The sequence below is a fragment of the Erpetoichthys calabaricus genome, chromosome 7 (genome assembly GCF_900747795.2).
Source record: "Erpetoichthys calabaricus chromosome 7, fErpCal1.3, whole genome shotgun sequence".
Taxonomy (NCBI): Eukaryota; Metazoa; Chordata; class Cladistia; order Polypteriformes; family Polypteridae; genus Erpetoichthys; species Erpetoichthys calabaricus.
This window is the reverse complement of record NC_041400.2, coordinates 16,627,622-16,651,560: the sequence shown is the minus strand read 5'-3', so window position 1 is coordinate 16,651,560 and position 23,939 is coordinate 16,627,622. Positions and strand designations below refer to the sequence as shown.

Sequence of the window (23,939 nt, the reverse complement as noted above, 5' to 3'; positions counted from 1 at the left end):
CAATTGCCATCTAATATTTGACCCTAAGTATATTTTATGTATTATATGTGAATATCTGCAATCAGGAAGTACAGCTGCCAACAGAAAATGTATTATAATGCTTAATTGACTAAAACGAAGATACTGCACAATGTACAGTATATGTGACTATAAATGGAACAAATGATACGGCTGCTTGGTTTAGTGAATACCAGGAGGAAGAGCACACAATGGAGAAAAGAACGAAGAAGATGAGCAAGATGCATAAAGGGCTGTGGATCAGCCATTAGCCTAATAAGTAGTCTTATCGGCCATCATGTATCAAGAGTATGTTTCACCATATTATAAGTCTAGAATAATCCAAGATGATTGTGCGTGATTTTATTTTATATTATATGAGAATAAAACCTATAAATATGGCTTATTTTATTCTCCAGCCTTAAGCTCTCCTTGTTTTTGTTATAGAAAACAAGGTTTCCTGTTTACTATCCTATTATATATTTTCTATGGATTTTTATATTTGGTAGTGAGCAAACTAGGCACAAATAATTAAATACATGCACATTTCTTTTCCTTTGAAAGACTTGTTAATGCCAAAAATGTATTTTTTATATATCTATGATCTGTATTAATTTATCAAAGGAAGAAGAACAGAAATCTATTCAACTTAAGGAAGAAATCGAAAAGCTGAATGAAGAGAAGTGCACACTATTGGAGGCCATAGAAGATTTAAAGCACGCCCTGAATAATAATCCTCTTCAGGTAGCTTCATATCTTCACTAAACACATGACACAAAGATCTCAATGGAGATTTTGAGATAACATAATAAATGCTTAATTCCTTAAACCCTAAAAAGAGTGTCACCTGTACCAGACTGAATACACAGAATCTGGAATACATAGCTTCAGAAAGGAAAAAATATATATAGAACCTATTTTGAAGCATTCACTGAAGTTTCAGAACCTGTTTTATTTCTTTTATTTATTTCTTTATTTATAAGAGAGAATAAGAAGAAGTCTGGCATAAGTCAAATGTAAACCCCGGATAGAATTCCAGATCATTGCAGAGCACACAGAACTGGAGTGCGCTTAATAGAGAGCGTAGGACATGTTTTTAGTCAGTCAGTCATTATCCAACCAACCAACCCGCTATATCCCAACACAGGGTCACGGGGGTCTGTTGGAGCCAATCCCAGCCAACACAGGGTGCAAGGCAGGAACAAACACCGGGCAGGGCGCACACACACACACACACACCAGGCACACACTAGTGACAAGTTTAGGATCGTCAATGCACTTAACCTGCATGTCTTTGGACTGTGGGAGGAAACCAACGCAGACACGGTGAGAACATGCAAACTTCACACAGGGAGGACCCAGGAAGCGAACCCAGGTCTCCTAACTGTGAGGCAGCAGCGCTACCACCGTGCCGCCCCATGTTTTTAGTACAAATAGTTTTTGATTGTGCAGTTCATTACACAGTTCAGATATCTACCATAAACTTGCACTCACACATGCTCACCATATGTATAATTCTGTACTTTCTGCCTTTTTTTTTGGGTCAAAGTAATAAGCATGAAGAACATTTCCTTTAGCTGGTAGTTATATCTAGTTAGCAGTCGAGTTCTTGTTTTATCTTCACGTCAGTACTCTGGGCATGTGAGAGTAATTAAAAACATTAGTTAGACTGTGATGAGAACAGGCCATTTAGCCTCACAAGCTCGTCCATCCTATTCACTTAGACTGTCCAAGGTCTATATAATGATTGCAATGACCCATTAAAAGCTATCAGGGTTCACTCAGAACAAAGTAAAGAATTAAACAGATATGAAGTTACAGAACATGTAAGTAAGAGTTAGAATGCTCAGATTTTTAGAATCACTATGTGATGTTTATTCAGAATTAGAACAATAGTGGTGAGAACAGACGATTCATCCCAATACTTACTCACTCAGATTCTCTAAAATAATGTCAAGTTTACAATACAAAATCAGTAAATGAGTCATATAAGTAAATGCCCAGTATAACTAACAAACAAGTTAAGTTTGCAGATGATACCAAGATAGGTGGATTGGCAGATAATCTCGAATCCATTGAATAATTTCAGATTAAACCGCTCTAATCGAATGCTTTTGCTGCTTCCTAGTGAAACACAACTGACACCATGTTCACTATTTGCTAATAGTTCTGTTCTTGTCATGTGCTGCTTGATCTTTTACTTAATAATTGCTTCCATAAATTTATCTGTGATGTACTTTAAGCTTACTGGTCTATAGTAATATATACAAAGTTCAAGATATATCAGGAGCTAATATTACAAAAAAGATCAATAGCTTCAAGTATATTTTTATTTACGGTACATGATAGGTGGTGCTATTTTGTGATCAGTGTTATATTTTTATGCTGTAACATGTTATAGTATCTTTTATATTGACTACGCTGTATTTGAAAATGTGTACAGAGCTCTGGGCTTGTATGCAAAACTGGGCTATATAATGGACTACTTCAAATGAATAACATTACATTTTATAACCAAATAGAGATAAATGTGTTCCACATTTCTGATTCAAATATTGACATCTCTTATGTATTTGCTCTCTTTTCTGTGCAGCAAGAAAAGAATTTTCCATTTTCATCTAGGTCATGTAAATGATATTTAAGATTTCAAAGCTCTTGCATGCAGCGCTAGGAGAATCTTCAACCTTAGAAAACTTAAGATGTTATTTTGTGAGACTTTAATGTAGAAACTTGGGTACATTTTAATTAGTACTATAATTATATATATATATATATATATATATATATATATATATATATATATATATATATATATATATATATATATATACTATCTTTGATATATGCACATACTAAATCGACAGGACACACATTGAACTGGGACAACGTGAAAGTAAAATTTAAGCCCAGTACAAAAAGCGCCAGAGAGTTGGCCGAGTCTTGGCTATCAGATGAAAATGCCATCAACAGACACTTGGACATAAACCCAGCATATGCCAACTTAAGAAGGACATATGCACTTTAATTTAACGATACACCCCCCCCCCCCTTGATCATACTGACTTAGTCACCGCCACCCACCCCCCACTGAATGTGTTGCTATATATTGCCTTTGATTCTTGTAAGTCTAAGCATTATCCTCTGATGAAGACCCCTGACAGGGGTTGAAAGCTCAGGAATAAAACTATTTTATGATACGTGATTCGTTTTTTCTCCCTTTGTGGATCTCCAACTGCAAAATATATATATATATATATATATATATATATATATATATATATATATATATAATATGAATACTTGTGGAATGTAAAGGATACTGCAGGTTGATTTAATCTGTCTCATTATATTGAAAGTGATGAATAATGTACATTTTAATAATTACTGTAGCAAGTCATTTAAGTTGATTTTTTTTATGGTTAAATGTATGTTGTACCGGCTAATAAATATTTTTGTATGCTTTGGCTGAAAGAATGAGATCATGAGTATAAGAAATGTGAAAGCAGATGCCTGAACAGAGTTGTAATAAGAGTGAGGAGCTCAACAATATAGGAGGACCTTGGAGTTGAACCACTGCTTCTTGTGTTTGAGAGGAGCCAGCTGAAGTGGTTTGGGCACCTCTGGAGATCTCCCTCGTACCGGGCACGGCCAACTGGGTGAAAACGGAAGGGCAGATCCAGGATTATATTGTATTGAGGAGTGCCCGGGTATTTTTCAATATGGGCTGAACAAGGCCTGATCACCCGAGCTGAGAGTGTTGCTCACCTGAATTTTACTAAGAAAAGTTTAGTTAGTTAGTTTGTTACAGTAGTTCTTATTTAATTGGTCCCCAAAGAGGAACGACAACTTTAGAGAAGCCCAAAAATTAAACAGAACTATTGATAAAATGGCCAATACTTTGTGATGCTAAAGCTGAGGAGGCACTCTCTCTAGGAGAGTTCTAGTTTGGGCCCCTGTGCCTGTGTGTATATATGTACAGTGTGTGTGTTCAGTATATACAGCAAATGATATAATATGAAAAAGAGTTACATATACAGTATGTATGAGTTCATGTCTCATATCTGTGTCTGTTTTCTTACATTTACTAGATGGCACTTAATGGAAAAGAAGAACAAAGTATAATAGCAATGTTGCAAGCACAAATAGCATCTCTTTCCTTGGAAAACAAGCAGCTAACACACAAATTGAAGGTATGTATTTTGTGTGTGTGTGAACGTGCATGTTAAAAAAGTGAAAATGAAAAGGGATATTTTTGACTGTTCTGCTCATAATTATTACCATCAAGTTTATTTTACCCTGATTCATGCTGGTTAAAATATACATTACAGTCTTTTCTAGAGAAAGGGAATGGGAAAGTCAATAAAAATGGACCAGATTTAAAGGATCCTTAATATAAATGGATAAAAATAATGTTACATTCAAGCAAAAAAAAAAAGAACTTCATTATGAACAGTTTGACATTGATACACACAATATGATACATACAATAAACAGCTCCTTCTAGTCATACAAAAAGTTAATATAATTGGAGCAGTCACATAGGGAAAGGCTGTGATGGCAGGCCAGCCTTAGTGGATCCTTCACCACCCCTTCACTCTGCTGAGTTAAAAGAAAAGTCCCTCAATTTCAGTGGCAATTAATTTGAGAAGTCAAGCAAAATGACACCTTTCATTGGCTAACTAAAAAGATTACAATATGCAAGCTTGAGAGGCAACTCAGGCCCCAAATAATGTAATCCTTTACCTACCTAAATACCTAAACACCACAAATATCTACTTTTTTGGAGTTGTTTAGAAGCACCATTAATGGATATCCATAATCTCACATGTACACTGGTTCTGTTAAATGAATGTTAAACCTTAGTGTTTTTGCTCCCCCTTAGAAAACCCAAACTCGCCAGACAGAGGAGGACATGGAGTTGTCTGCTCTTGATTCCTCTCGACACAGCAGTATTGATTCCAATGCGTCTTATCACTCCACTGCTGCCGATTTTAACCAGTCTTTAGAAATACATGAAACGTGTGCAGATGAAGTCAACAGAAGAGAAACAAAAACAGATGCTTCTGGAGATAAGCACGTCAGCAATAAAAGCATTACTGAGGTAGAGGTGGAGTTTAAAAAATTACAGTCTGCTTTACAAGAGATGCAGGTCAAATTTAAGCAGTCCGAATTGGAAAAAGAACACCTGCAAAATGTTTTGATGTCCCAGTCTGCCAAGATTGCTGACAACACTTGTGTGGCCGATGGTGAAAAACTACATGAACTTGAAATGAAGCTTCAGGAAACTGAGAGTAAATATGAAGAAGCTATGAAAGAACTGATGGCCTATAAGTCACAGAAAATATATGAAGCCGGCAGGTCAGAAGATGTGTCACAGCAGAATAATTTGATTGTAGAAGAGAGAAAAGAAATGGAACAGATTACAAATATTGATAAAGTGCAGCATAATTACCTAGAAACTATTAAGCATCTAGAAGAAAAGCTGGCGACTGTAGAAGCGAGAGTATCTGAAGAAGAGTTTGAAGCAATGAAGAATTCTTATAACACACATTTGGAGAGCATACAACTGGAAAGGTCTTTACTATTAGAAAAATACAGTGAGGCACAAGAAGAAATTAAAATGCTACAAGGAGCTCTGAAAGGTACTGTGTCAGTCGAGCAGGCGGCAAGTGATTTTGAAGAGATGAAGATGGAAATGAATCGGAAAGTTGAAGAGCTTCAGAGACAGCTTCTGGAGCTCACACATTTGTATGCGGGTGCGAAAAGTGAAGTGAATGCCCTTCAGGACAGACTGGCGTTGAAGGAGAAGGATGTGGAATTGAGTGAGCAAAAGAAAAAGGATTTTGTTTCAAGAGACTACCATGAAAGAACTATAACTGATCTTTCTAAGTCTATAACAGAGTTACAGGAAAAGCTTTCAGATGTAGGAACTCGGTACCATCAGGCAATGGCAGAAATTGTCCAACTTCAGAATGAAACGGAGGCTCAAAAAGATAGATACATGCTAATATCAGAGCACACCCAAGCAGTGTCTGTTTTAGGCAGCGCTATTCATAACTTAGAAGCACAAGTAGAAACACTGAAGGAGCAGTTTTCTCAAAAACAGGAGGAGGTGGACATACTGCAGGCACACTTGTCAGAACAAAAAGCCAGCCTGCGAGAAGACAGTGTAATCAAAGCCACACAGGAAGAACTAAAGAAGTCTCATGAAGCTGAAATGAATCAGCTTAAAGTTAAACTAGACGAGGCCCAAAAATGTCAAGAGGAGGTATCTCTGGAGAATTCCCGAGCTAAGGAAGAGATTTTGAAACTCAAAGGTGAGAAGCATACCATTCAGAATGTGGTGGAGGCTAAAGAACTGGAGAACCGAGAGCTTCAAAGTAAATACAAGGATGCGCAAGAACTTGCGAGTAATCTGAAGAAACAAGTTGAAACCTGTGCTAAATTAAAAGAAGATAAAGAAAACAAGGTATGTATTTCTTTTTTTGTTTGTTTTACTTATATACTTGAACTGTTTATCCATAGTAACCTGAACATCACAATGATGAACTTCTTTCAGTTGTGTTTTAGTCTAAGCACTGGTTGGATAATCAACCCAACATTGCACTGTCTTAGCCATTAGGTGTAATACATTTTTATATCCTGAGGTTAGCATTACCACTGTGTTACTATTATATACCGTATGAATGCTGATATATTTTTTAAATGCCTAATGCATTAATACAGTAATCCCTCCTCCATCGCGGGGGTTGCGTTCCAGAGCCACCCACGAAATAAGAAAATCCGCGAAGTAGAAACCATATGTTTATATGGTTATTTTTATATTGTCATGCTTGGGTCACAGATTTGCGCAGAAACACAGAAGGTTGTAGAGAGACAGGAACGTTATTCAAACACTGCAAACAAACATTTGTCTCTTTTTCAAAAGTTTAAACTGTGCTCCATGACAAGACAGAGATGACAGTTCTATCTCACAATTAAAAGAATGCAAACATATCTTCCTCTTCAAAGGAGTGCGCGTCAGGAGCACAGACTTGTCAGAAACAGAGAGTAAAGCAAACAAATCAATAGGGCTGTTTGGCTTTTAAGTATGCGAAGTACCGCGGCACAAAGCTGTTGAAGGCGGCAGCTCACACCCCCTCCGTCAGGAGCAGGAAGAGAGAGAGAGAGCGACAGATAAAAACAAACAGTGAAAAATCAATACGTGCCCTTTGAGCTTTTAAGTATGCAAAGCACCGTGCAGCATGTCGCTTCACGAAGCAGCTGCACACAGAAGGTAGCAACGTGAAGATAATTTTTCAGCATTTTTAGACGAGCGTCTGTATCGTCTAGGTGTGCGAACAGCCCCCCTGCTCAATCCCCCTACGTCAGGATCAGAGAAAGTCAGCGCAAGAGAAAGAGAAAAGTAAGCTGGGTAGCTTCTCAGCCATCTGCCAATAGCGTCCCTTGTATGAAATCAACTGGGCAAACCAACTGAGGAAGCATGTACCAGAAATTAAAAGACCCATTGTCCGCAGAAATCCGCGAACCAGCAAAAAATCTGCGATATATATTTAAATATACTTACATATAAAATCCGTGATGGAGTGAAGCCGCAAAAGGTGAAGCGCGATATAGCGAGGGATCACTGTATTTCACAAAATAAACACATTTCCTGGATAAGGTGCACCTTTATTTCCTTAATTTGTGCTTGCAAAAGATTGTTTTATATATACAGTGTATAACTTGTGGCCAGGTGTAGGAAAGACAAGTTGCCAGATCAAAATTTGGGGCACCAAACTGGTCGTTCAGGTTAATATAAACAAGAAATAAACATAGGTCACACCAGCCTTGGTGTGAAATGACCGGGCTTTCAGGCCAAAATGGAAAGAAAACTTCTCTTGGGTCACTTTTAAAGAGAACTCTGCCTAGCGGTTTGTCTATCTAGCAAATGAAGCCTCCTTCTGGACAGGACAGGGGGACCAGAAGGGGTGCAGTCAAGTGTGTTGCAGAGAGACAATGTTAGCGATAGCACCCGCTCTTGTCCTGGTGTGGGTTATTACATACCTTGACAGTCTGTAAGGAGATCCTCTGACAAGCATGTGTGACTGTATGTATGTATACATGTATTCATTGCATTCGTCGTCTAAGTCTCGACCTGAATTGTGTGGGTGGTTACCTGCCAGGTAACGCATGTGGTTGGTCTGCCATTCGGCAAACATCCGCCATGGGGCCCTCTTCAGTTGCGAGAAGCAGATCATGAAATGTTGCATAGTTTACTGTCAAATAATGCAAAGAGTACGCGACACGTGTTTTGCCCATTATTTGGGCTCATCAGGCGTATGCACTCCACTGCTCTCCTCTCGGGGACCGAACCTCGGACGTCAGAGACGGAGTCCCTTTACGCTGCGCCATGGCGTGTAGTTCATTTATTTGACAGCCTGTAGATCGGAGTAATTATGCAACATTCCATGATCTGCTTCTCGCAACTGAAGAGGGCCCCGTGGTGGATGTTTGCCGAATGGCAGACCAACCACATGCGTTACCTGGCAGGTAACCACCCATACAATCAGGTCGGGACTCAGACTACGAATGCAATGAATGTAATTACTCCGATCTACAGGATTCATAAAAGAGGGTCCAGCAGCTGTGGGGCATCTGTTGGTGAAGAAAGATTGACAGATCTTGACTTTGCTGATGATGCTATGATCTTCGTGGAGTCAATGAAGGCTCTGATCGGGGCTCTCGAGAGACTGAGCGAGGAGTCTGAGTGTCTGGGTTTGCAACTGTCCTGATAAAAACCAAGAGCCAGGCCTTTAATGACCTCTTGGGCACAGCCATCAGCAGTGTGTCTGTCTGCGAAGAGAGTGCCGACCTTGTCGAGAGGTTTACTTACCTTGGCAGTGACTTCCTATGAAGGACGGAGGTCTAAGTCTTTAGAGTCCTGGTGCTGTCAGTCTTGCTATATGGTTGTGAGACATGGACGCTATCCAATGACCTGAGGTAAAGACTGGACTCCTTTGGTACTGTGTCTCTCCAGGAAATCCTTGGGTACCGCTAGTTTGACCGTGTTGCTCATGGAGTCCTGAATGAGGCACATTACCTGCATTGTGAAGGGAGCGTCAGTTATGGCACTACGGCCATGTGGAGCGTTTCCCTGAGGATGATTCAGCTCGTAAGATCATTATTGTTGAGGACCCGAGTGGCTGGACCAGGCCAAGGGGTCACCCACATAACACCTGGCTGTGGCAGGTAGAGGGTATTTCAGGCAGGTGGGACTGGACTGCGTGTCTGCCTGAGGGTTTGCCAACCGGGATCCCAAGTTGGTTCATCGTGTAGTGAGTGTGGCAATGCATTGTACCAGTACATACTTCCCAACTTGACTTGTGGGGTTCAGAAGGTGTTGGTCATAAAATCTTAACGGGAGCAGTCAAAAGAAGAAGAAGGATGTTCTTCTTTTTAAACCTGCATATTCTGGGCTCAAGTCTAAGAGTCTGTTAATGCTGGCACTTTTTAGTATTGCCGCTGAATTTTACTTTACGCAGTTAAACGTGTGTATGGTGGAACTTGTATATGTGTAAATCAGAGACTGTGGATCTTTGAACTTGAACGTTGGAAGAAATACTGGTTTAGGGAGGTCGTTCCAAAGTCTGGGTACAATGAAGCCATATAGCGCATGTTAGCTAGGGTGTATGACAAGATGCCAGAATCAGTGGAGCTTAGTGGCTGAATAGGAGTATCTTGATGGAGAATGTTACTGATGTAGTCTGCTGCAAGGCCATTTAAAGCTTTTTTAGGTTAGTAACAGCATTTTGTACACAATCTTAGAAGACATGGGGAGCCAGTGAAGAGGGGCAGGATGGGTGTTATATGCTCGCTGTTATGGGTTTGTTTAAGGACTCTTACAGCAGAGTTTTGAATCAACTGGAGCTGAGATAAAAGGTTAGGGGGTACCTGCCAGTAGGGAGTTACATGAGTCAAGGTGGGATGTGATAAAAGCATGGGCAAGTTTCTCAGCAGCAGAAAAAGAGAACAATGAGCCAAAACAGGATTTGTTACAGAGGTGTAAATAAGAAAGGGAGGAATCATAAATGACACCAAGACTCCTTGCAGCAGAAGACGGTCTGATGAGACCATCACCATGAGTGATTGAGAAGGAGTTTCTTTTCTTAAGCTGAGCTTTAGTGCTGCTTGGCATGACTTCAGATTTGTTGCAGTTTAATTTTCAAGAGTTATGTTCCATCCAGGTTTTAATTTCACAGAAGCAAGCCAAAAAAGCTCTGATAAAACTTTCACTTTAAACACTGAAATAGATCTGGATATCATCCACAAAAAATTAACCCAGACCAGAGCTACAAATAATATGACCAGGGGGAAGCATGTAGATACAGAAGAGCAGAGAACAGAGCCCTGAGGAACTCCTTGTGGACTGATGCTGAGTTAGACCTGCTGTTGCCACGACTTAGAAACTCTTGGCTATCTGTCATACAAGCTTGAAAACACTGGAGGGCAGTGCCAGAGATGCCCAGAATGTTCTCTGCTCTGGACTGTAGAGTACCATGCTTGACTGTGTCAAATGCTACATGAAGGTCTACAAGAATGAGTGCTGACATGTCCAGAGTCTGCTATTATAAGCAAATGATTAGTTACTGGAAGCAGAGCAGTTTCCCAGTTGTGCTATACTCTTAAAACATGTCTGAAAGGGTTCTGTCACCTTACTACAAGATGAGTAACTGGTGAGCTGGGAGGCCACAACAAGATAGTATTACAAGACAGTATTAGTTAGTTGCATCTTTGGAAGCCATAACAGCCTTGAGTCTGTGTGCACACGTCTCTATCAGCTGCCATTTTTTTTCCCTGTTCTTATTTGTAAATCTGCTCAAACTTTGCCAGGCTCCATGGGGATTGTGAGTGAACAGCCTTTTGCAAATTCTCAAGTAGATTGAAATCTGGACTCGGCCACTCCAGGATATTCACATTTGTTGTTTTGTAAGCCATTCCTATGTGGGTTTGTCTTTCTGCTTGGGCTGGTTGTCTTGCTTGAAAACAAATCTTCTCCCAAGGTGCAGGTTTCTTGCAGTCTGCATCAGGTTTTCCTCCTGGATTATCCCAAGTTTTGCCACATTCGTTGTATCCTCACAAGCCTTCCATAGTCTGCTGCAGCCCTCCACAACCTTGAATGAAATTAATTGGGTTTAAAAAAAATTATTTATGTGTATTTTTCAACCTTTTTAGATTGAAGAACTGACTAAGGAAGTGAGCAAACTGAAAGATGCACTCAACAGCCTTTCACAATTGTCTTACACAACTTCAACACCCAAAAGACAAAATCAACAGGTAGACATCCTACAGCAGCAAGTGAAACAGTTACAGCTACAGCTTTCTGTAAGTAAAATATTTTTGATCACTATTCAAATTCACTGATGAAAAATGTTTAATTATATTTTTGAAAAATGTTTGATGTACACTAGCATGGGCCATATTGATTGATGCATCTTCACATCATGTGAGCCGTCAAGTAGGCAGGGCCCTGATGATTCTGAGAGAACTAAAAGCCACAATAAAAGGTAGAGAGATCTCTGATAGAGGTGATGCCTGGTAATAACCTCTGGTTTTCTGTAAGCTCTGATAACACAAGTCTATCAACCTTGATGAAAGTATCACCCGTTGGTGACTCTCCAGTTGTTTGGCAAAAGAGCAAAACTACCTTAGTGTACCTAAACCTCTCCTGCTACGATATGCACTTAATTCCATTAAAGTACCGTATATACTCGTGTTTAATTTCTCCCGTGGATAAGTCGGGACTTGATTTTACCGTATCATTTCTGGTATTTTATAATGTCAGTCATATAAGTCGAATGAGGAAAACTCACGCTATCGGTCCAAGAGATTCTGATATGCTAACGCCCACCTGAGAGATTAACCAGGGAGCACACAGCCTTTTATTCCTATGTATTGTACCGATGTGACCACACAGTAATGTCCAAGCTATTCTAAAGCGACATTTGCACTGATTTGTGTTTTTTGCATCTCACACCCTCATACACCTTTATCGTAAGAGCATCCCTTATCTACGATGGAGCGTTCGATCAGAAGAAAATACGAAGCTGGTTTTCAATTAAACGTCGTTGAAGTAGCAAAAGAAATTGGTAACTGCGCTGCTGCAACAAAATTCAATGCATCTGAGAAACTGGTGCGAGATTGGAGGAGGCAAGAAAATGTAAAAAATAGAAATAAAATCCTGCAGTACTTCTTTATATCCCCTGCTTTGTGCCCCAATAAATGCAAGTTATCGCCAATATACTAATAACCCAATTGTGCTTCACTCATTCAGAATATGGAACCAATGTAGAAAGCATTTTAAGATGGAGAATCTTTTATCTGTGGCACCTCTGCATGAGAACCACCTTTTTCAACCCTCGCAGACATATGCAGTTTATAATATCTGGAAAATATTTGGGAAAATTGCTTAGAGATCTTTATATAGACAACATCTTTGAATCCTGTGAACAATTACATTCCAAATTTAACTTTCCAGCAACACATTTATTTCACTATCTTCAAATTAAAAACTGCCCGATTTTCCGCACCTTCCACTATGCTGGAGAAATTATTGCTCAGTTTCGAGGACTCAAGACAGCATTTCTGCAATATTTAAAATTATTTTACTGTACCTCCCTTTCAAAGATCCAAGAGGACAATGGGAAAAGGATCTCTCACTCAACATATCAGAAAAGGAGTGGAAGGTAGCAATGCAGAGAATCTACTCGAGCTCCATATGCGCAAAGCAAACAATTATTCAACTCAAAATTATATATCGAGCACATCTGTCTCGGTTAAAACTGTCCAAAATGTTTCCAGGGCAAGATCCAACCTGTGAACGCTGCTATCAAGCTCCAGCCTCACTGGGTCACATGTTTTGGGTCTGCACCAAATAAACATCATTCTGGACAACAATTTTTAAGTGCCTTTCAGACAGCCTTGGTGTCACAATCCCTCCTAACCCACTAACAGCTGTGTTTGGTGTTCTTCCAGATGGGCTTAAAGCGGAGAAGGACAAACAAACTGTGATTGCCTTTACTACACTATTGGCACGCAGACTTATTTTGCTAAACTGGAAGAATCCTAACTCTCCTCTTTTAAGCCAGTGGTCAACTGATGTTTTATACTATTTGAAACTGGAAAAAATCAAATTCGCACTTAGAGGATCTGTGCAGAACTTTTTCAAAACCTGGCAGGATCTAATCAATAATATTTTAGAATAAGCTCTTAAAGCACTGAGGAAAGCATATTCTTTTCCCATTTCTTTTTCTTCTCCATTTGTCTTTATCCGCCTATTAAACTCATCAATTTATTTATTTTTACTAGGTTTAAGTTTTACTCCGTTGGCCATGCTCTCTTTCTCAGGGGTGGGTGTTGATTTGTTTTCAATCCTTTTTGTAACAACTGAGTATTTGTATGGAATGAGGACAATAAAATCAATAAAATAAAATAAAATAAATAAATAAATAATAAAAATTTAAGTGTCGCATTTTTGAACAGGTGTATAAGTCGGAGTCCGATTGTATGATTGATTTTTCAGGTTTCAAGACCCGACTTATACGTGCGTATATACGCAATGCCTTTTTGAAGTATAAACTACCCTTCTCGTTTCTAGATACATATTTTTCTATAATTTTGGCGCTTCTACATTGGTTACATCTACTGCAGGTTACATCTCATTAGCTCTAAGCTCATAGCATTCTAGCATTCTCACTGCAAAGCATTTCATTGGGGATAACCAGGGAGTCCTCTCACCAGCATTTCAGTGACGCAGTATGTCTCTGTCATTACAGGCTGAACTTCCTAAGCTTTAATAAGTTATTTCCAATATCGTAGTTCTCTCAAAAGTAACATTTTGTAGGGTATACATCTGTACAAAACTTTCTGAAAAAGCCAATCAGAACTGCATGTCCAGGACTCAGGTCTTCAGCTTTTGAAAACCTGGCATAGTGGGATGTACAGTCGGTTGGTGGGTTACGTGGACTTGTCAAATTTCACTGTTTTTATGGTTAGCGGGTTACTTCAGTTTGTGGTACGGGGAATATTTATATATCCTTTTCCATTAGACAAGAAGATAGCACCTTTATGAATTATTGCTTTGCCATTCAAATTCATGTATTGAGACAACGAATTGCAAAACGTACATAAATACTTCAGGGCATCTCGGTGACTTTTTTTGGTTTGTTTTTGTATTAGGAAACAAAAAAACAACACCAGGAGATAGTTTCAGTTTACCGGATGCATCTTCTTTATGCGGTTCAGGTAAGAGCTCTCAAATGTTCTCTATCCAATAATAAAGAAAACGAAATAGCAGAAAGAAATGCTGTTTTTCATAGCATAATATGTTATAGATAAAATTAATTATAATGAAAAGATCTTCATATAAAATGAAAATCATCTGAGTAGAATATTTTTAAACATGCAGGTGCTAGTAAAAGGACTTGACATTTCTTAACTGCATTACAAGGTAAAACCAATCTTAAATGTACACTGATGAGCGGACTTTGTTCTTGGTAATTAGTAAGAGTTTTTCTTTTGTATTCATCTAAACAATTCTAACCTGTCCGTATAAATACAGTATGCTGTGTGTTAAAGCCCATCTGCTCCACTGTCTGAGGAGCAGCTGACATGCCCTGGGCACATTTTTCCACTTGTCAGACTCTAAACAAACTGACACATGTGCTTTGCAGGTGTGAGCAGCGCAAATAATAACAAAAAGAAACTCAAAGATAAGATCAAACCATTCCAGTAGTTGCCTGTTAATGTAGCTTTTCTGTTATATGCCCCTTATTTTATTTTCTGTTGATTTGCTGATGATTTCTGTTCTTTGCTGACTGGGCCCTTCACATTCTGCATTGCTTATGCTTGCTTATTTATTCATTTTATTTAATCTACTATCAAGTTGCTTTGACTAATGAGTTAGGAGGAAAACAATTGATAACAATTTTTCATATGAAATTAATAAGTAGAAACAAATGGCTGAGGGGATTAGTTTGAACATAAACTAGTCTTACTTGCTGTAGACATTGGCAGAACTATTTGTAGCTTCTTTGGCTCCAGTTACTTTACATTAGAGTGGGATCAGAATAATGAGGAAAGACAGTGAAATAATAAATATACCAAAACCACTCTCCCTACCAAAGACATTCTTAAAAACCACGGCAAAAACTACACTGATTTAAACCACTGCAAAATGTTTTGAAACTGGAGAGAGCATCACCTGTTATATGAGTTAATAAACTCCTAAGATAAGCCAATTTCACTTTATAGATAATTTACAATTAATCAAAATTTTTACCCCTGGGCAAAAGCCATGAGATACAGTTAACCTGAGCCAATTACTTGTAGAGCAAAATACTCTTTGGGCCAGGACCCGCCGTAACAAAGACCCCAGGCACCCGCCCACACAAATGATTATTACTCAACACTCCATCAATCACATCATTGTACTTCATAGAGTTTAATCTCTCAACCAATTCCATAATGAGATAAATGTGGGAGTAACTAACACATTTGTTTAAACCAAGAAGTATGCTATGCCAGTTCATCTAACCTGCATGTCTTTGAACTGTGGGAGCTGAGGAATCCCACGTGGACGCAGGGAGAGCCTGGGATGCTATCCCTGGTATTCTTGTTGTAAGGCAGAGTGCTGCCACTGACCCACAACCCCACCCCGCTTTTTGTTAGGCCATGTTTTGTTTGTGCACTGGCACATTTTGGCCTAGCTTACCAGACCAATGGGAGATTTCTTTCTGACACTTGTAGCGATTGAACATTGTACATGTAATGTTAAATACATATGAAATCCACAGAATTGAATTTTCCAATATGATAAATACAGTGCATCCGGAAAGTATTCACAGTGCATCACTTTTTCCACATTTTGTTATGTTACAGCCTTATTCCAAAATGGATTAAATTCATTTTTTTCCTCAGAATTCTACACACAACACCCCATAATGACAACGTGAAAAAAGTTTACTTGAGGTTTTTACAAATTTATTAAAAATAAAAAAACGGAGAAATCCCATGTACATAAGTATTCACAGCCTTTGCTCAATACTTTGTCGATGCACCTTTGGCAGCAATTCCAGCCTCAAGTCTTGTTGAATATGATGCCACAAGCTTGGCACACCTATCCTTGGCCAGTTTCGCCCATTCCTCTTTGCAGCACCTCTCAAGCTCCATCAGGTTGGATGGGAAGCGTCGGTGCACAGCCATTTTAAGATCTCTCCAGAGATGTTCAATCGGATTCAAGTCTGGGCTCTGGCTGGGCCACTCAAGGACATTCACAGAGTTGTCCTGAAGCCACTCCTTTGATATCTTGGCTGTGTGCTTAGGGTCGTTGTCCTGCTGAAAGATGAACAGTCACCCCAGTCTGAGGTCAAGAGCGCTCTGGAGCAGGTTTTCATCCAGGATGTCTCTGTACATTGCTGCAGTCATCTTTCCCTTTATCCTGACTAGTCTCCCAGTCCCTGCTACTGAAAAACATCCCCACAGCATGATGCTGCCACCACCATGCTTCACTGTAGGGATGGTATTGGCCTGGTGATGAGAGGTGCCTGGTTTCCTCCAAACGTGACGCCTGGCATTCACACCAAAGAGTTCAATTTTTGTCTCATCAGACCAGAGAAATTTCTTTCTCATGGTCTGAGAGTCCTTCGGGTGCCTTTTGGCAAACTCCAGGCGGGCTGCCATGTGCCTTTTACTAAGGAGTGGCTTCCGTCTGGCCACTCTACCATACAGGCCTGATTGGTGGATTGCTGCAGAGATGGTTTTCCTTCTGGAAGGTTCTCCTCTCTCCACAAAGGACCTCTGGAGCTCTGACAGAGTGACCATCGGGTTCTTGGTCACCTCCCTGACTAAGGCCCTTCTCCCTCGATCGCTCAGTTTAGATGGCCGGCCAGCTCTAGGAAGAGTCCTGGTGGTTTCGAACTTCTTCCACTTACGGATGATGGAGGCCATTGTGCTCATTGGGACCTTCAAAGCAGCAGAAATTTTATCTGTAACCTTCCCCAGATTTGTGCCTCAAGACAATCCTGTCTCGGAGGTCTACAGACAATTCCTTTGACTTCATGCTTGGTTTGTGCTCTGACATGAACTGTCAACTGTGGGACCTTATATAGACAGGTGTGTGCCTTTCCAAATCATGTGCAGTCAACTGAATTTACCACAGGTGGACTCCAATGAAGCTGCAGAAACATCTCAAGGATGATCAGGGGAAACAGGATGCACCTGAGCTCAATTTTGAGCTTCATGGCAAAGGCTGTGAATACTTATGTACATGGGATTTCTCAATTTTTTTATTCTTAATAAATTTGCAAAAATCTCAAGTAAACTTTTTTCACGTTGTCATTATGGGGTGTTGTGTGTAGAATTCTGAGGAAAAAAAGGAATTTAATCCATTTTGGAATAAGGCTGTAACATAACAAAATGTGAATACTTTCCGGATGCACTGTATATAGTGTCATAAAAAAGACACCTTCAAAGTCACAGACCAGAGTGTTATAATAACATTTAGCCTTCCTTTCAATTATAGGAAGAACCCTGGGGATTCAATAAATAGGAAATGAAAACCAAATGATAAGCAGCAGGCTCAGTTTCAGTTGAGGTTTTACTTATGGGGCCCTGCAAATGTTTGCTTTTAATTCAGAGATATTATTATACCCGTCATCCTATTTATTTATTTATTTATTTATTTTCAAAATGAGGTTTGTACGTTTTCATGTTGTATAGAGGGTGTACTTGGCATTTCCTGACTTATTTATTTTTTTTGTTCTTTATTTCGCCTTATACAATTTCTTGTATTAGGAATTTGTTAGTTTTCGCATACCCCTTGGGGTCAGAGCACAGGGTCAGCCATGGTACAGCACCCCTGGAGCAATTACAGGTTAAGGGTCTTGCTCAGGGGCCCAGCAGAGTAGGATCTCTTTTGACAGTGACGGGGATTCGAACCGGCAACCTTCTGGATACCAGCAGAGATCCTTAGCCTCAGAGCCACCACTCCTCTCCAATTACAATGTTACTTACAATTACAAAACTTACAATGTTTCTGTCCAAACTCTTTAGGGCCAGATGGATGAAGATGTACAGAAGACTCTCAAACAAATCCTGTTGATGTGTAAAATGCCAACTCAAGCAAAATGATGAAACACTTGATTGGATTTAGCAGATGCCACACTGAAAGCAAGCCAAGGGCACCGCGTTACGAACAAAGGAAGACTAAAGACAAACGAAAGCAACAACAATCCACTATAATCTTTACGAAAGGTTACTTTCTCTTGGCTATTTCACTGCAATATTAAATTAGCTGAAAAGTGGGGTTTGTTTTCATTTTATTCAACAATATCTCAAAGCGGAAAATGTCTTCCTGCGACTTTCATGCCGTATTGAGTATTATTTGATATTAAATAATGTTTATGGTCAAAAACTTACTATGCAGTAAAATACTCCATAAGCGTAATTTCAATATTCATATAATACAAGAGCAGGAAAAGTTTATCTAAAGAGTATTTGTAGTTTGTTCAACCTCAGTGTGCAGGTTTTGAACCTTAACTTCAGTGTTAAAATCAGTTTAATTATTTTGCATTATTAATTTGAACCAGTTATTTGGTGGTGAATAAAAATTCTATTTTCTTCTTAAAAAGGGAGAAAAAAATATTTTTAAAAACAGATCATCTTCTACAATGAAGTTGTAATATACCAGGGGAAAATGAGGGGATAGACCAATAGGAATTGCTATTTATTAAAATATTCATGAAGTAGATCCTCATCAGTAACTGACATTTTGTAATTTTTCTGGGAAAGCAGCAGACTCCGAGTTACTGCTCTTCTTCGTTTTTTGTTCTTTGTGTTGAAGCAATAACACCAGAAGGACCCGAGCATCTTTTAACAACTTTCATGGTTTAAAAATGACTTTTTATTAAAAACAAATGCAGTCACCTTTTTGTATAAGCACAGCCATTGGCGTTGTCCCTAAGTCGTTCATTTTATATTACTTTAGATTATAAAGCAGGGTTTGTGGACTTGTAGCATGCATTGCAGCGTATAGCTTTGGAAACACATCTGCCTATTTTGACATTTCCAATATTTGTCTTATCGCTTAATATTTTTAATGAGTATTTTTCAGAGCAGTTTTTATATTACTACATGAATATTTTTAAGTGTTTTTTAAGGGAAATGTTTGTATTACTTTTTATATTTATTTAATACATTGTACTTGAATACTACAATTGCAAAGCACAGTATACCTTTAGAGATATCTTAACCACACTGAGTTCTTAAACAGCCCTAAAAGTCGTCTTGTAATACGTTATACAGATTAGCTGTAACTTGTTTTTCTACACAGCAAAGCAAACGTAGTGATGAGTGTTGCTGGTCCTTGTTGCTTGTTAGTTTTGCCAAATATCTGACTTGCTTTTAATTTTTTTTGCACACAACAGTCAGATTTTTAGGAATCCGTAAAGAAAGAAACCCAAACATCAAAGTATCAGCAGTTTTATTTTGATTTCGGCAGCCATGAAGTGGAAATTACATTTATAATAGATATGTAAAGAATGTAATGGTGTTTGAAGTTAAATGTGTGTTTATATTGGACAGCACTTGTGTTTTTTTTTTTTGTTTCCATTTTTGTCACTTGACCTTTGTTTAAAGTCAAATTTAAAGTATGTCCCACGTTTCACTTTTGATTTGACTACATGCTGTGTGAAAGCACATGCTGGGCCTTTCACCATCTCCCTAAAATGTGTTTCGGATTTGTGCTCCTCTTTGACATTTGCTCGCATATCACAGCCAGTTTTCTGAGTCCATCGTTTCCTGTTCTTTGGATTATTATTTTGGCAAGTTGAGGGAAATAATAAAACAAACAAACAAAAAAAAGGTTCCTGGTTATTCTTGAAAATGGGCAGAAATAACTGCTTATACGGGAATAGGTCATGGTTTACAAACATTTAGCAGTTTATATAGTTAAAGGATTTATTTACAGTGCTTTTCCACTTGCCTAGTCAGACAAGGCTCAGTAACTGCAAATTAAAATATATTTTGTCTCGACGAGCCCATTTTGTATTTGTTACATGTACCTCTTAACAATGAAACTGTTAACAGCTATATTTCCACGGCCTGTTACAATGATTTCTTATTAAAAAAAATCCAACTAAATAAAAATGAAATTATAAATTGTATCATTTTTTTTTATTATATTGTCCAGTTGTTTTCTTGTGTATTTGTGCTAACCTGTTTTATCCAGTGCTTCTCTTCTAGATGAATGAAACAAAGAAGTTTAAGTGATATGAAGAATTGCTGCTCAGTTTATGTGTCTGGCTGCTCTTCACTCCAATAAATGTAACATGCAAAGCTAAAATATTATTGTGAGCACAAGAAAAACTGTAATCTGTGAAAGGACATAAACAGGCACAAAATCTCAGGGCCTTTTTGTACCTTTTGCACAGAGCTGAAGAAGAGTTTTAGTTTTTCTTTGGTATTATAAATGGTGGCTGTAACCTTGTTGTGTGCTTATTTACAGTTTAGGTGTAAACAGGTCAAGGGTGGAAATTAGCTATGGAGATAAATGAAGGAATGAATACAGACACCCCCCCCAACTGGAATGCCCCGATTTAAGTAATAAAACACAGGCAGGAGAAAGCGTCAGCCGTTATTCTTTATCTAAATCTCCGAAGAGGCAAAAAAGCATCATATCAGTGTTTTTGTAAAGAAAAAAGTGTCCTCTGCGCTCTATTTATACAATCCATTGATTAGGTCACTATTCTTTAAAAGGAATTCATTACAAATTCAGAAAACTTTTAATATGATTGGTTACGCCTAGTTGCTAACGGAACATGACAAACGTTGATACCTTAGATCACAGGTGTCGAACTCCAGGCCTGGTGGGCCGCAGTGGCTGCAGGTTTTCATTCTGACCCTTTTCCTAATCAGTGAGCAGTTTTCACGGCTAATTAACTCCTTTTCCCTTCATTTTAATAGCCCTGTTTTTAAGGATTCAGTCCTCTCAATTGATTCTTTTCTTCATTAAATGGCAGCCAAACAGAAATGAGACATGAAACGAGCCAACAGATGACCAGCTAAACTGGGGTTTCAAACTCCAACCAATTTCACTCCAACCAGTTTCTTAATGAGAAACCAATTCTTGCTGTTAATTAAACCCGTTATTTAATTCCTCGGCTGGCTGCTGCTCTCTTTCTGCTATAGCACACATTTACCAAACTGTTGATTTTCTGTTTCTGATTATTGACCTGACAGATCAACTTTACTGAGACTCTCCTCTTTCTTTATGTTCAGATATTGTGGTTAGCTGGTCACCTGTTTGCTCATTTTGTGTCTCATTATTGTTTGGCTGCTAATTAAGGAAATAAAAGGAACTAAGGGGTCTGAGTCGAGTTAATTAAAACTGAGGCAAAAGAAGCTAATTAGCAGTAAAAACAGGTCAATAATTATTAAGAAGGTGGATAGAATGAAAACCTGCAGCCATTGCGGCCCTCCAGGCCTGGAGTTCGACACCCCTGCCTTAGATGATCATAATGCGATTGATAGTCCTGTTTGTTTAGGATTACGTGACTTTTTTATTCTTATTTTAGGAGATGTGTGAATTTCACAAAGAAGAGAAAAGAACAATGGCCTATATATATATTATGATCCAGCTGAGTACAAAACAGGAAACAGTATTATAGAAGAAAGGTTATGCCATAAATATAGCACTTCTCTTAAGGGGTTATATAAAGGACAAGAAATACATTTTATCATAGTGAATAATAAAATAGCAGCGTCAGCTTTTAAGCATTAGCTCAGAAGGATATGAGACTCAGACACATGCCAGGGGCACACAGAGAGCAGGGGTCAAATTCAACTCTTACACTGTCATCTGCCAATCTGCTGCATGATGTTGATTTTGGAATTTGCACATTCCTCTGTAGGTACTTCAGTTTTGATCAGATATCCCAAAGTCAAGTATTTTGGAATAACTTGCAACTCTATTGGTCCAAGGTGAGAGTCGGTGAGAGCGTGATTGTGCTCTAAAGGCCCTGCCATACTATACACCTTTTCAGTGATTATTTTTAGTTGCAGAATAATAAACACTGTTTAAATCCATACTAAAAAAAGTGTAAACATTATTATGTCCTTGCCATAATTCAGAATATTTAAATTTGCATAAACTCTTAAAAGCGGCCGGCACGGTGGCGCAGTGGGTAGCGCTGTTGCCCCGCAGTTGGGAGACCTGGGGACCTGGGTTCGCTTCCCGGGTCCTCCCTGCGTGGAGTTTGCATGTTCTCCCCGTGTCTGCGTGGGTTTCCTCCGGGCGCTCCAGTTTCCTCCCACGGTCCAAAGACATGCAGGTTAGGTGGATTGGCGATTCTAAATTGGCCCTAGTGTGTGCTTGGTGTGTGGGTGTGTTTGTGTGTGTCCTGCGGTGGGTTGGCACCCTGCCCAGGATTGGTTCCTGCCTTGTGCCCTGTGTTGGCTGGGATTGGCTCCAGCAGACCCCCATGACCCTGTGTTCGGATTCAGCGGGTTGGAAAATGGATGGATGGATAAACTCTTAAAAGCAGCTTTTCATAAAAGGCACACTTTTCAAGTCAGGTTCGTCAAAAATCACTTTACAAAGTTTACATCATTTGCTGTTGTGAGACGGCATCAGTGTACAGACATTATCTGGTTAGTAACACGTACTGAAGAGTAATCAGAAATCCACAAGTCTAATTCAGTTCAGCTTTAAATTTCATACACCTGATTCTCCAAAGCCATTGCCACATGCACTTGAGAAGAGGTCATTCACCTGAAGCTAAGTATGTTTAGGCCCGGCCAGTACTTGGATGGGAGACCAACCAGGAAAACGCTTGGGTTGCTGCTGGCAGAGGAGTTGGTGAGGCCAGCAAGGGGCACTTACTCTGTGGTCTGAATGTCGATCCTAGTGGCCTGTGCAGTGTTGGGGACACCCATGGAGATGTAAAATCAAGCTCCTGACCTTCTGTGGTCGTTAGAGATCCTTGGGCATCCTTCATAAAGAGTAGGGTCAATCCCGATGTCCAGGCTAAATTGCCCCCACATAGCCTGGGGTTCCTATTCCCTGTCCCTAATTGGCTATCTCTCTCACCCCTTCACCACCTAACAGCTAATGTGTGTGGTTAGAGTACTGGTGCAAAAATGGCTGCTGTCGCTTCATCCAGGTGGATGCTGCACATTAGTGGTGTCACTATGAACTGCACTGTATAAATGTAAATAATTATTTGTAGTATAATCCTCCCCTCCCTCCCTTTTTAGATTTGAGCCAACTTTAAGGTTCCCTTAATGAAATCAGACCTGCCACTTAAGATTGTTATTTCGACAGTCCACTAAAACAGATTTTGTTGTGTTGTTTTCAGGTTACCTTACACAAATGATCAGACTTTGCTACTGCATACTTTCACTATCTTCAAATTAGGAACTTTGTTAAACAGAACCTGCCCCGATTTTCCTCATCTTGCACCCTTGTCCATGCTGGAAAAAATATTGCTCAATTTCAAGGACTTAGACACCATCTCTGCAATATATAAAATTATTTTACAGTCCCTCCCTTTCAAAGATCCAAGAGGACAATGGGAAAAAGATCTCTTAATCAATATATCAGAAAGGGAGTGGAAAGTAGCAATGCAGACTTCACTCGAGTTCCATATGCACAAAGCATAGAATTATTCAACTCAAAATTATATATCGAGCTCATCTGTCTCGCATAAAACTGTCCAAAATGTTTCCAGGGCAAGATCCAACCTGTGAACGTTGCAATCAAGTCCCAGCTTCACTGGGTCACATGTTTTGGGCCTGCACAAAACTAACATCATTTTGGACCAAAATTTTTAAGTGCCTTTCAGACAGCCTTGGGGTCACAATCCCTCCTAACCCATTAACAGCTGTGTTCGGTGTTCTTCCAGATG

At 39.2% G+C, this 23,939-nt stretch overlaps 1 protein-coding gene across 7 annotated transcripts in view; it reads left to right on the top strand.

The window, feature by feature from the left end:
• rai14 (retinoic acid induced 14) overlaps positions 1-20,198 on the top strand; it is a 182,086-nt gene extending 161,888 nt beyond the window's left edge. For all 7 annotated transcript variants that reach the window (XM_051929766.1, XM_051929760.1, XM_051929761.1 and 4 more), the window contains 6 exons: positions 622-741; positions 4,086-4,187; positions 4,880-6,466; positions 11,212-11,361; positions 14,215-14,280; positions 18,088-20,198. In XM_051929766.1, coding sequence (XP_051785726.1) covers positions 622-741; positions 4,086-4,187; positions 4,880-6,466; positions 11,212-11,361; positions 14,215-14,280; positions 18,088-18,165 — 2,103 coding nt within the window. In that variant the 3' untranslated portion in view covers positions 18,166-20,198. The remainder of the gene's footprint in view (positions 1-621; positions 742-4,085; positions 4,188-4,879; positions 6,467-11,211; positions 11,362-14,214; positions 14,281-18,087) is intronic.
• The last annotated feature ends 3,741 nt before the right edge of the window (positions 20,199-23,939 follow it).